Source organism: Hirsutella rhossiliensis (genome assembly GCF_020360975.1).
Source record: "Hirsutella rhossiliensis strain HR02 chromosome Unknown scaffold00006, whole genome shotgun sequence".
Lineage (NCBI taxonomy): Eukaryota > Fungi > Ascomycota > Sordariomycetes > Hypocreales > Ophiocordycipitaceae > Hirsutella > Hirsutella rhossiliensis.
Genome location: NW_025408672.1, coordinates 3612691 through 3626123, shown reverse-complemented (window position 1 = coordinate 3626123; position 13433 = coordinate 3612691). Strand labels below are relative to the sequence as shown.

The 13433-nt window shown below is 53.9% G+C and overlaps 2 protein-coding genes across 2 annotated transcripts; one reads left to right on the top strand and one right to left on the bottom strand.

Annotated features, from left to right (window-relative positions):
• Positions 1–2252: 2252 nt before the first annotated feature.
• Positions 2253–3689, top strand: HRG_06692 (uncharacterized protein; the record flags this gene model as incomplete). Its single annotated transcript, XM_044865163.1, has 6 exons — positions 2253–2341; positions 2420–2537; positions 2624–2742; positions 2794–2821; positions 2943–3578; positions 3639–3689. The coding sequence occupies 6 exons, from the start codon at positions 2253–2255 to the stop codon at positions 3687–3689; spliced, it is 1041 nt and encodes a 346-aa protein (XP_044720103.1).
• A 6451-nt stretch (positions 3690–10140) lies between these two features.
• Positions 10141–12317, bottom strand: HRG_06691 (PIF1 protein; the record flags this gene model as incomplete). The annotated part of the gene is made up of 4 exons (XM_044865162.1): positions 10141–10302; positions 10359–10557; positions 10912–12122; positions 12204–12317. The coding sequence occupies 4 exons, from the start codon at positions 12315–12317 to the stop codon at positions 10141–10143; spliced, it is 1686 nt and encodes a 561-aa protein (XP_044720102.1).
• Positions 12318–13433: the final 1116 nt, after the last annotated feature.

Sequence of the window (13433 nt, the reverse complement as noted above, 5' to 3'; positions counted from 1 at the left end):
CGAGGGCGGCGGGTTGACGTGTGCCGCGAGTGTCGCGCCAGCTTCGACAGTGGACGGCTGCTAAAGCCTGCTCGGTCAACAACATGGCCATCGGTTGCGAACATCGGTACCCCGAAGAGCTTGATGACCTCTCCCCGTTGAAGAGAGACTCATTGCCCTGCATGCGCCTTTGGCTATATCACCAAGTTCACAGTCGACAACAAGACCCGTTCGGGAATCAGCTACCGCAAGCACGTGAAAGGACATATCGTCGTATTTCCAAACAAGGTGGACGATCTTGTTGCCACCGTTCTTCCCCATCCCTTACTGCAGGCCATCGAGAACATCCACATCTCCTGGAGCGGTTCAGGCAAGCCTGGCTCCGGGGATGTCAGACACTTGCTTCAAGTACGCAAATCTCGAGTGGCAGCTGCACTGGCATGGCTGCAAAGGAACAACCCGCTCTACGAGGATATCGCGATTAACCAAGCAGAGATGGATGGCTGGCAGTATGCCAATGGCTCCACTGTTCCGACCGTCATCATGGACCGCATGCAAAGAGAGGAACCGTCGACCGTTGAGAGGACACAAACGGATCACATAGTCCCGGACACTGATCGAGGCCTGCAGGAAAACAGCTTCAGAAGCATCGATGAACTCGTGAGCTCGATCGATTCTACCTTCGTCGCTGAATCTTGCGATTTGGACTGTACTCTGTCGACTGAGCAGACTCGACCCCCCCCTGGTGAGCCGGCGACTCTTGTCCCCGACTCGGCTGCCATCGGCCAGGACGTTGACATCGTCTGTGAGACGTCTACGTCCGGCATGTTTCCTCTCGATGGACCGGCTGCCTTCGCGGATACAGATAAACTGTCGTTTCTGGCCGACATCGTCAAAGCCAATCCGGACCGCCATGGCACCTCTGTGCCGTGCGTTATGCAGGTCCAAACTGCGGGAGACCAGCCGTTTGTCCGAGTAGAGCGTGGTGCGGATTTTGCAGACAACTTGCACGAAGATTTCTTCCCTCGAACATTTCCCAAGCTTTTTCCGTGGGGAAAGGGCGGCCCGAAATCGAAGTGCGGCTCAAGTCCCGACCTGCGAAGCGACTCTGCTGACCATTATCCGAATCACTCGCTTAGTTACTGGGCCAGATATGTATTGCAACGGCATGGTGGTCGATTCGCCGCGCACCCTGTCTTTTGTTTCCTAGTGTTCAACACCCTCCTTCGCTCCTCCAACCGCCGCATTAGCATGGTCCGTGTCGCTAAAAACTCCTTTCACAGACTTGAACAAGCGTATGCGAACCTGACCGAGGACCGACTGAAGAGGGCCGAGGCGGAGATGCGGGAGACAAGGACTACGTCGGACCCCGACATATCGGTCTTGCTTCGCGAGCTGTCGATTTTTGGTCACGCACAGCCGCTCTCGAACGAATCCCGTTTGCTTATGCGGAGGAAGATACAAGCTCTGGACATCCGCGCTGGCATGCCCGCATTATGGATTACCATCAATCCTAACGACATCAATAATCCGGTCAAGATGAAACTCGCCATTCACAGGCTCCATGATCATGAGTCTGCCGAGGAGCTTTTAGCAGATCTCCGTGGAAAATACGACAGAGTCGCTCTCAGCACCATGGATCCAGTCAGCTCGGCCGTTTTCTTCCATCGGGAAATATCATTGTTCTTCGATAAGTACGTGAACACAGGCCAGGAGTCCATCTTCGGGAAGGTCAGCCACTACTACGCGACGGTGGAAACGAACGAACGAGGCAGCCTCCATTTACACGGACTCCTGGCTGGACGGCAACATGCGATTACCGAACCTGATGGATGACATGGCCAACCCCGCGGAAGAAGCATACCGTGCCCGAGTGATCCGATACGTAGATTCCGTCTTTCACGAATGTCTAGATGAAGATGCCGGGAAAGCCGTGCGACAGGAGAGGAAGCCCATTCATCCCGTGGAGGAGGTCATGACCAGCACCTCGGCTCTCACTGCGGCCTTCCGAGGACGAATCCAACTTCATCGCGTACTGTTGCCAAGTGCACTCCCACACGTACACCTGCCTCAAGTATTCTCTCAAGGGGATCGTCGAACAGGGTGCAGGTCCACAGAGACGAACGGCCTGCCGCTTCAAAGCACCGTGGAAAATCGTCGACGAGACGGGGTTCACAGAGGACAGCTTGCTTCAGATCCGGCGCAACCATCCACTCGTCAATCGATATAACAAGTCATTGGCGGTCGGCCTTCGCCATAATCACGACGTCTCGATGATCTTGACCAAGACCAAGGGCCTGGCCATGGTGTACTACATCACGAACTACGCCACCAAACCGGATACGACACCGACTTTACCAACGTGCCGCATTGGTCCTTCCTGAACTTGACGGCCCTCTACTGGACAATCTTTCGGCTATGGTCACATCTCCGCCACCAGGCCGGCGAGCTCACGGACGCAGAACGGCCCCCGGAGACAATCCCTCTGGGGCAAGGAGGGCGAACCCTTTTATACCTGGACGCGTACGCCTACCGCGGCCATGTTCTACGAGACTTATGTCTGTATGACTATATGTCGATGATTTACTTGGTGCGTTGGAAAGGCCGGGCTGAAGATGAGTCTCACATTTCTCTCGATGGGCAGGATTCCGACTGTGACGGCTGGATCCAAAAGCTTCGACGGCCCGACGAGTACGCCATCCCAATCTTCCAAGGATACATTAGCGACGACGTTGAAGACGATCACCCGGTGTATGTTAAGCGGTACGCTCTAGACCTCCGGCGCCGCTTCGGTTTCATCTGACATTTCTCTAGGAACTCCGTTCTCCACCTGGCGTTATTCGTCCCTTGGGAAACCTTCACTTCTGAGGGACAAGGCGATATCACCGACATATGGACGAGGCATCGAGCGGCGCTTGCCCCGCCTCCGTTTCCACGTCTCCAATATTTGTCTTCTGAGAAAGTCTGCAGAGGATGCCCGTCAAGACGCGAAGCTCTGGGCCAGTCGATCGGAGGGTGATGACACTGTTGACGTCGAATACCCGCTTGACGATGGCCAGTACGAGGAGCCTCCAGCGACGGCTCAACACCATCAAGCCTATACAGCTCTACTTCAGATTTTGCAAAATGCCGTCCAAGATGGTGAAGCCACGAAGGACTCCTCTGTCCTTGGCGGTCTGATGCGTGACCTGTGCGAGGAGAACCCAGCTGAAGAAAGGCAACCTTTTGTGCAACGCCAGGAGGATCTGTACCGGAATATACCGCCTGGTCGTGGTGACGCCTTGTGCCAATTCCCAATATCTCGAGATGATGTCCAAGCAGCGGAAAAGGCTCAACAACTATTGCATCTTCGAATGCTAGACGACATTGAGAGTGGTTCTCAGGAGACCCTGCTTTCCACGGATGGCGCCGACATCGACGATACACTGGCTCGCTACGGCGATATGGGCCCCGCCATTGCGCACCCGGGTAGTGATCTCAATGAACGGGGCCCTCGAATGCTCGTCGACGCCAGTCCGGCGACTAGCTTCGCGGACATGGGACTCGCCACTGCAGCCACCTTCACTCTGAACTATCTACAGACCATGGCCCTTCAACTTGTTTGCGCATTTCTGGACAAGTATACCGCTAATCCGGACTCAGCTGGCCAACATCTCCAGTATACTGGCGGCCGGGTGGCACGGGAAAGTCGAGGATCATCGATGCCCTGAAGGACATGTTCGCGGCGAGAAACCAGCCACATCTTCTGCAGATAACCGGCACATCGGGCAGTTCGGCGGCCCAGATTGGTGGCACGACCATCCACTCGGCCTGTGGGTTGGATTCCATCGAGATCCAAACAAACCGCCTCCCTTTCTCGGAGGCGAAGAAATGGATATGGAAACAGAAGCTGGTACTCGTGATTGACGAGGTCAGTATGCTGAGGGGCCACTCTGCACAACGTCAGCCGTCACCTACAGGCGCTCCGTGACTGTCCGGACGAGCCGTTTGGCGGGATGCCCGGCGTTCTACTGATGGGAGACTTCTACCAGTTCGCCCCCGTGCGGGAAACAAGCCTCCTGATCATCAGACCGCCGGACCGAACGGAGACCAACCTGCGACAAGCGACCATCTCTCACCACAGCGGCTGCAGATTGTGGCATCTGTTCAAAACCGTGGTGCTCCTCGAAGACCAAGTCCGCGCACGCAACGATCCCCAGCTCCGCGCACTCCTGGATCGAGTTCGTAACGGGCGCCAGACACAGCAAGACCTCGACTTGCTCAACGCCAACATCGTAGGACGCTCCCAAATCACCTTCCACGATGGTTTGCGTGCTATAACGCCACTGAACCGCACCCGGTGGGCTCTCAACATGGAAGCTGTCGTGGGCTGGGCGCGCTTCAACAAGCGGCATATCCGTATCTTTGTCTCGACTCACACCTGGCGCAACGGCACGCTTTCTCCAAACATCGTAGCGCGAACCATAGGACAAGGTTGTCAAACGACATTCCGCCCCAGTCGAGGAGGTGTCCCGACCCATATGGGCACCGTTCTTGTGTATATAACTGGGACCTTCGTCCCCTTGACTTGGGCAGTGTTAAGGCCAATAGACTCTCTATAACCGTCATATGCATGGCATCTCTCATTTCCTTTTGACAGGCAGGACCATTCCCAATTCTGAAAGTCTACCCTCGTTCATGCTTGCTTAAACTCCCCGAGGGAATGAAGATATTTCCCGTGTTCCACAACTCGCTCCTACGACCAAAACCAGAAGCAAATGGTCTACCCGGCCAAGACGTTATCAACGAGGCCGAGTCAAAAAACATCCGAGGACGAGTCCTAGAACGCGATGACGAGACAGGAGAACTAGTCGAAAAATGGCTATTTGACGGGCTACTAGATAGCCGCAGAGACGCTGATGGCCTACATTACCTAGTCAAGTGGAAACACTATGATCCTACCTGGCAACCGGCTGGAGACCTCAAAGGACATAACCAAGCAGACTTGCAAATAGATAAATCATAATCAAATCAAATCAAATTAAATCAAATTAATCCAAATCAAATCAAATCAAATTGCCCCTGCGCTGAATCAAATCAAATCAAATCGCAACACCCAAATTTATTTGGATATCTGATTATTTGGATACGCCCCACAATGGCGACCTGGGCCAATAGTTTTGGGGAGCCAGCCCTGCCTGGCCTAGAGTGGTCGCTAATTACGGGCAGTTGCTTTTCCAGGCCGTGTCACCAAGCTTTCTTTTTGTGTTTTACCTGACACGTTTGATCGTGAAATATATCTTTGGGTGCATCTGCCATATTACGGGGGGAGATATTTGTAGCCGATGGCCAAAATGGGACAGCTCTGCACTTGACTGCTGCAATGGCGCATATGGGAGGAGTACCGAACCCTCGCGGTCGAGCAAGATACGATACCCGAGGAGCCCACAGCTGCAAGGAAGACAACGGACCTAGATGACTTCATGACCTCAATTAGGAAACTTGGCGCCCAACCTGCGCCCTCACCGTCCTCCATGCGTGACGAGTACGCAGAATGGGTGGGCAGTACCGATCCGGGCGATTGTCTTGTGGACAATCCCATCCAGTACTGGCTTCTCCGCAGACGCCAATATCCACGCCTGTCGCGAATGGCAATCGACCTCTTTTCCATTCCGGCGATGTCTTCAGAGCCGGAGAGAATATTTAGCCTTGCCGGACAGATGGCCGCAGCTCAGAGAGGCCGCCTCAAAGCGGACCTTATCAAAGCGGACCTTATAGGAGCGGCTCAATGTATTTTGTCGTGGGAAAAAAGTGGGGCTATCCAGATATCCAAATGAGATCCAAATCGATTCAAATCAAATCAAATCAAATCAGATCCATGATTTTGCTATCCAAATCAAATCAAATTGGACCCCGGATTTGATTTGATTTATCTATTTGCAAGTCTGTTAACCAAGTACTCCTCGACTTTCATAGAGTTCACCCAAACAAGCCAGGCCCCCCGGTCTGGGCAAAGAGGTAAAAGGCACAACGATATACTTTGTGCCCAGGCCGCTCTTGGTCGTTTAGGCTGTTCGAGGACGAACAGCCGTTTGGGAAGGGGGTACTATCACGGCACCAACCTGGGTTCTGTCACGTGCCTCCCTATACTTAGTCTAGACTCTGTTCCACCTCCGTAGTTTGCCCTCCTCACAGCACAACATAGATCTTCCCTGGCATCCTAGGTCTGCCCCGTGATACGATGGATTATGGAATGGCTGCAGTCCACTTAGTAGCCCCGCAAAGGAACACATGCTTTGCGGACGCCATCCCCAATTCATTGATAGCTTTCTCGTCTAACTCGACTCTGGCCGTGTCGTAGCTTGATACACCCACAAAATCCGACGGATAGTCGCGGCCTTCCGTAGCGTCATCGCGCAGCCTGGTCTTGACGCTCGAGCTGCTGCACTACGTAATGTGACACCCCAAAGAGAGTGATTCATTTCTGACGTCGTCGGTGGCTGCGTCAGCATTCTGTAACTTAACGATTTTCCGGGACAGCGGGAAGCGCCTGTTGAGCATAATGAAGGTTGAAATTGGCCATTCGCATTTGTTCTAGGAACGGAAGCTACAGGACTCCCCAACAGTAACTAATGCAATACAATGCAAGCGAGGTTGAGTAAGAGTCGCTGAATCTGGAATGACGAGGTTTAGAACGGCAATGTTTGATGGTTTGATATGGCAAGGTTTTATTTGGCATGGTTTGACGTGGCAAGTTTTGATGCGGCAAGGTTTGATGTGGCAAGGTTCGACGTGGCAAAGTTTGATGTGGCATCACCACCTTCCCCACTTCGGCGACTAGGTCGTAGTACCTCGGTGTCACTGCCAAGCTCATTTAAACACAGTATATCAGGCTTTGCACGTGGTAATATTCGTCCCGCATGGCCTGCATCACCCGACTTAAAGTCTGGACCCCAATCTCGTCCAAATGTAGCTCAGAGCAATGAGTTAATATCTATATGAGGGCAAAAAAGACTAAACCTACCACTGTCCTTGCCGAACATATTTTCCATGAAAAACCACTCATGTGAGCGATAGAAAATGAGTACTCCGTAGTGGGTCTTTATCTCCCGAGTCGTGCAAAACCCCCTAGTGGCGAGTAATTTACGCACTAGCTCCACTTTCAACAATATGAGGGATAAACACACTGCTACTTGAACCGAATCCAGAAAGGTGGGGCGGGCACGAGTAGCATGTTGTAATTGAACCTGCTGAACCGTTACAGCCAGGGCCCATGTCATATCAACCCCCCCCCCTCCCTGCAAGCTCCCCTGTCTGCCCCCCTGCCGGGACAGGACTTTTGAAAGCTTCCTCCGTACATTGTCGAGAAGAAGGTCCGAACCAAGCGAGAGGCCTCTAAGTCTCTCTAGGTAATACAGCTCGAAACCAGGTAAGGAGGGAGGTTTGTGGTCCACTGAGGGGTCCGGAGGATCTCCTATTCGAACGGGATCCTTCAAAGAGTCCGGTATATTATCTTTTACTGGCTCGGGGACCTCAAGAGATTGAACTATCGACCTAATAGCTTGGAAAGCTATTGATCGGGGAGATCGAGCTGAATGTGCTGGCGTAGATGACTTACGCGGCCTACAGTGAGAGGCAAGGAGTGCCCTCTTCCTGATAGAATGTATATTATACCTGAACACGGGATATGAACATAGGGAAGGCACAGAGGGATATAAAATGGGAGGGCTAGACGGATACGGGAAACCGAAGAGAGCAATGAACACATGCATTTTCACATACCATCTAATCGTACCGGTATGATACTCGACCTTCGAAAAGTCCTTTATCCACTTTTATGCCCACTTTGCTCTCTCCTTCGCGAGACCTTATACGCTCTTCCGTGATGGAAATCAAGTCAATCTTCTTCGCCTTGCTCTTGCTCGTTCAAGTGTCCCCTGGGCTTACCGGTACTGCGAAGAGAAGTGCAACTGTCCATGTCGATAATAAAAGCCAGAACCCGCTCGAGGGATTATCAGTCGTGCATAAGTATAGCGATGTCTTTGTTGACAAATACACCATCAACAGGCTTGCACCAGGAGCAGGACAGAAGATTTAAAGGTCGAATATCATACGGGCTTTTGGACTACCGGCGGAGACTGGTGGAAAATCTGCTGGACAAGCAACAATGCCACTACCATTACCTATACAGATCCCAATAACTTTCGCGGCGCCGTTGATTGGTTTGAGAAATCCATTTCGGATATAATACCGTTCGTCGGCTGGGAGTAGGAGGGATGCTCGGAGGGGGGTTAGGGGCAGTGGCAGGGGGAGCACCTAGCATTCCAGGTTCAGCAGCTGGCGGTGCTGCAGGCTTCTTAGTCGGCAAGGTCATCACGGGTCTTGTAGCCAATCAAGCGACAACGGCTGGGTTCAAGCAGCACATATTACGGGAGGGGGATCACGACACATCCATCGTCATTGAGAAAGATGGCAGTGTCACTTTCCAATCGCCTTCGGGCGTGTCTACGACGACGACAACGACTCTGGAAGTGACCGACAAGCTCCTTGCCAAGCATAGGAAGGAATTGGAAAATGAAGTCCCCAAACGGCTGCGGCCTTGAACCCTAACCAGGGGCGGGGGAGGCAGGCGCTAGGTTTTATTCAGTCCGAAGGACTTTATTACGACGATAACTTGAATTCGAAAACTCTACTATCATTGGTCAGATGTGTCTCCATAGTCTCCACTCAACGCCCGGATTGAAGGGTGTTTGTCGGCCTGCCAACGACGCATGTCGCCAGGGGCCAGTCCTTTCTCATTCTTCCTCATCAAACCATCCCTCCAATCCAACACACTCATGGCTGATTCTATTCCTTCAACGAAAACTTGCAGAACTGCAAGCAGAAGAAGCCGGCAGATCAATTCATGGAGCCAGAGACATCGCCCCAGCAAGCGCCAGCGGCAAAACCCACCCCGCCGGCCACGCATGCCTCGCCGCCGATGGGTACGTCAGGTTTGAGGGAAACGCACAGCAAGTCGGGGCATGTCGAAGCTGTCATTGTCCGATGCGAGGCCGAGAAACGCAAGTTTCCCCTCTGGTCTGCCACTACAATCCCTGCGAATCATGATATGTTTTCGCAGTCGGTGCCTCCGTCCCAGCGCTCATCGAGGTCCCGCTGGTCCTCTATCGGACGGGGACTCAGTCCGTCAACGAGGCAGACCTCGACAACCAGATTGCTACGTACCTCAATATTGATGCCGACTCCGGGTTTGCACCTCCAGAATGGCAGTCACAAGTTGGCACCGTCGTGGTCGCGCGCAAGGACAGGCCATTTTATCCGCAGCATCTTGAAGGAGTGTGGATGTTCTGCGACCATATCCTCGACCTGTTCGGGGAAGGAGAAGGGCCGCCGAGATGGCTTTACAGCCGCCAGGCGTTCGAGAAATGGTGGGTAAATTATTGTGAGGAGCAAAAGCGCTTACGTCCTGGGAAGGGAGGGGAGCGAGATCCGGATGATTGGCGTGCGGCCCGGTCACCTTATCAGGTGTGACTCTTCCACGCACGAAAAGGCGTACAGGAACGATCGGATTGACCAGTGTCACTGCTTTTCTAAATCGCCACCCTCATATGCCCGTCTCGTTTGCGCCGCCAAGTTTGTGAGTCTGCGCATTCCATCAAGCATGGCTCGATCTAGCGTATTGTCAATAAAATCCTGGTATCTCACGGGACTGAGGAGTTTGATGCCATGGAGCGTAGTACACCTGGACAGTTGAACATAGAGGCTCGTGAAATCGCATTTGGAGGGTTCGCCATTGGTCAGACGATTTCCACGCAGCTCCAAGAGTACTTCTACAAACGTTTTACCCTGAGATTTATAGTCAGTGAGAACGAACGCTGGCGCAACGGGTAATCCACGTCGTGTGCATCTTGCCGACAAGAATTTGAAGTGAGAGCTAGTCGAATCGAGCGTATGCGACATGGGTCGGATGAGCACTGTCCCGACCGGGAGAGTCTACATACCGGATCACTTGGGCACGGTATGCTTCTTCCGCGGGATTGGCCATATCGTCCATCAGGTTCGGTAACCGCATGTTGCCCTCCAGCCAGAGGAGTCCATGTAAGTGGAGGCTGCCTCGCTCATTCGTCTCCACCGTCGCGTAGTAGTGGCTAATCTTCCCAAAGATCGATTCCCGGCCTGTATTCACGTATTTGTCAAAGAATAGGATATTTCTCGGTGGAAGAAGATGGCCGAGCTGACCGGATCCATGGTGCTGAGGGCGATTCTGTCGTACTTTTCACGGAGATCGGCCAAAAGCTCCTTTGCAGAGTCATAATCGTGCAGCCTATGAATGGCAAGCTTCATCTTTATCGGATTATTAATGTCGTTGGGACTGATGGTAATCCAAACTGCAGGCATACCGGCCCAAATGTTAACAGCTTGTATCTTCCTCCGCATAAGCAAACGGGATTCGTTCGAGAGCGGCTGTGCGTGGCCAAAATCGACAGCTCGCGAAGCAAGACCGATATGTCAGGGTCCGACGTGGTCCTTGTCTCCCGCATCTCCGCCTCGGCTCTCTTCAGTCGGTCCTCGTTCAAGTTCGCATACGCTTGCTCGAGCCTGTGGAAGGAATCTTTAGCGACACGGACCATGCTGATGCGGCGGTTGGAGGAGCGAAGGAGGGTGTTGAAGACTAAGAAACAAAAGACAGGATGGGTGGCGAATCGGCCACCATGCCGTTGCAATACGTATCTGGTCCAGTACTGAAGAGAGTGGTTCGGACGACTGTCGGCAGCGTCGCTTTGTCGGCTACGACTCGAGTCGCCCTTCGATTTCGGGCCGCCCCTTCCCCACGGAAAAAGCTTGGGAAATGTTCGAGGGAAGAAATCTTCGTGCAAGTTGTCTGCAAAATCCGCACCACGCTCTACTCGGACAAACGGCTGGTCTCCCGTAGTTTGGACCTGCATAACGCACAGCACAGAGTTGCCATGTCGATCCGGATTGGCGTTGACGATGTCGGCCAGAAACGACAGTTTATCGGACTCGGCGAAGGCAGCCGGACCATCGAGAGGAAACATGCCGGATGTAGACGTCTCACAGACAGTGTCCACTTCCTGGCCGATGGCAGCCGAGTCGGGGACAAGAGTCACCGGCTCACCAGGAGAGGGTTGAGTCTGCTCGGTCGACAGAGTACAGTTCAAATCGCAAGATTCGGCGATGAAAGTAGGATCGATCGAGTTCACCAGTTCATCGATGCTTCTAAAGCTGTTTTCCTGCAAGCCTCGATCGGTGTCCGGGACTATGTGGTCCGTTTGTGTCTTCTCAACAGTCGACGGTTCCTCTCTTCGCATGCGGTCCATGATGACGGTCGGAACAGTGGAGCCGTCGGCATACTGCCAGCCGTCCATCTCTGCTTGGTTGATTGCGATACCCTCATAAAGCGGGTTGTTCCTTTGTAGCCATGCCAAGGCAGCTGCCACTCGAGATTTGCGCACCTGAAGCAGGTTTCTGACGTCTGCGGAGCCAGGCTTAGCCGAACCGCTCCAAGAGACGTGAATGTTCTCGATGGCCTGCAGCAAGGGATGAGGAAGAACCGTGGCCACGAGATCGTCCACTTTGTTCGGAAAGACGACAATATGTCCTTTCACGTGCTTGCGGTAACTGATTCCCGAACGGGTCTTGTTGTCGACGGTGAACTTAGTGATATAGCCAAAAGGTGCATGCAGGGCAATGAGTCTCTCTTCGACGGGAGAGAGGTCATCAAGCTCTTCGGGGTACCGGTGCTCACAACCGATGGCCATGTTGTTGACCGAGCAGGCCTTAGGCAGCCGCCCACTGTCGAAGCTGGCGCGACACTCGCGGCACACGTCAACTCCGGCGCCCTCGTGCGACGGAAGGCACGCATCACACTCCTGGAGAGCCATGGCCGTCTGTAGCAGCAAGGGCGACAGACAACCCCTCCACTGCATGGTGGTGAGTTCGCAAGGCGATGTCTTCCTGTAGCAGAAGACGCAGTGGGAGACCGGCAACGTCCTCTCGTCCGTAAACGCTTGGTAGAAAGACTTGGAGGCCTCAACCTGAAGGGCAAGTGGAACTTCGTGGCACCAGGATCGCGTTGATGACGCAAGCTCCTTGACGCGGAAACAGGCGTCATAGTGATGTAGAGTGGACTCGACAGAGTCCCGCTGGAGTTGAACGGTTTCTCGCATCGGCCGGGGTCTTTTTGGGGAGCGCCTTGGCTGCGTGGGCGGTGGAGTGGGAAGTGCTTGCTCTTCTCTAGGTCGTTTTGGTGATGGAGTGGCTGGCGGCTGCGTGTGTGCGGCATATTGGTATTGAGCTTCACGGCGGCGGGTTTGGTCTTCGGCGCGCCGGCGATCCATATCGTGCAAGACACGGAGGATCTCGTCATGGGGAACTCTGACAGTCTGTGACCGGCGCTGATAGGACCGGCGCGATTCAAGATCCCTTAAGGTGCGGCGAACTCTTCGGGTGAGACCGTGGCTGGGTGTTCTCGCGGCATGGTGCAAGGGGATGGTTCCGAACGAGTGCATGGAAGAAGGAAAGAAACAGTCTATTACTGGCACCTGGGAGCAAGACGGCGACCACGACATGTGATCGAGAAACTCAGCAAAGGTTTCGAATGCTCATGGACGGGGTAGTCTGCCGAAGCTCAGAGGGCTCGCGGTGTGCTTGCGTGAAGGATAGATGGGCAGACGGAGACGTCGGGTTCATGGCTCCGCTATCGCAGGGGATGGCGGCGGTTACGAAGTGAGGGGCTTAGGGTTAGAAGCATCCCGCAAAACGGGAGGGCCAATCATGTGTTGTACGGTTCTTGGCGGAGTGGATGGCGTCCTTGCCCATACGACAAGGGCCCCATGACGTCGATTTCTGGGGTAGAGTAGACCGTCTCCCAGCACAGGATCCGTATCCAAATGGACAATCGGGGGGCCTGGCTGGACCATGGTCGAAGTAGGGCTCCGGCCCGGGTAGCGGGGCCGGGCAGCGGGGCCGGCGGGGCCGGAGCCGGAGCGGTCAACGCGGGCGGTGGAGGCGAGAACGGAAAAAGAGGGAGGGGAGAAGTTGTTGTGTGGCTCGGGAAAGGCATGAAGCCGAGTGGAAGGTGGCGGTGAAGGCTGGCGCAGCTCGCACGGGGCGCTAAGTGGCCCGAGCTTACGGAGGGGGCGGAAGAAGGATCCTTTCGTCTCTTCGTTCCTCAAGGCACGGAAGGAAGAACCTTTCGTTCCTCAAGGCAACAGGAGACCGGCCCCTTTCAGGGTCCGCCAATGCCTTGAGGAACGGGACGAGAGTTGGGCATAACCGAGCGCGAGCATTCGGTTTGGTTCTTGGACAAGTCTGTTGGAGAAGAGAGGTGGGAGTGCGGCTGCTTGAACCCATTACAGCACCTTACCCGTTTAAGCCTAAGCTACCCCCCATCTTCTCCCTGCGGCATAAAATGAGCTTCAAATTGATTCGACCTTTTTTCAGAACGCAATCTT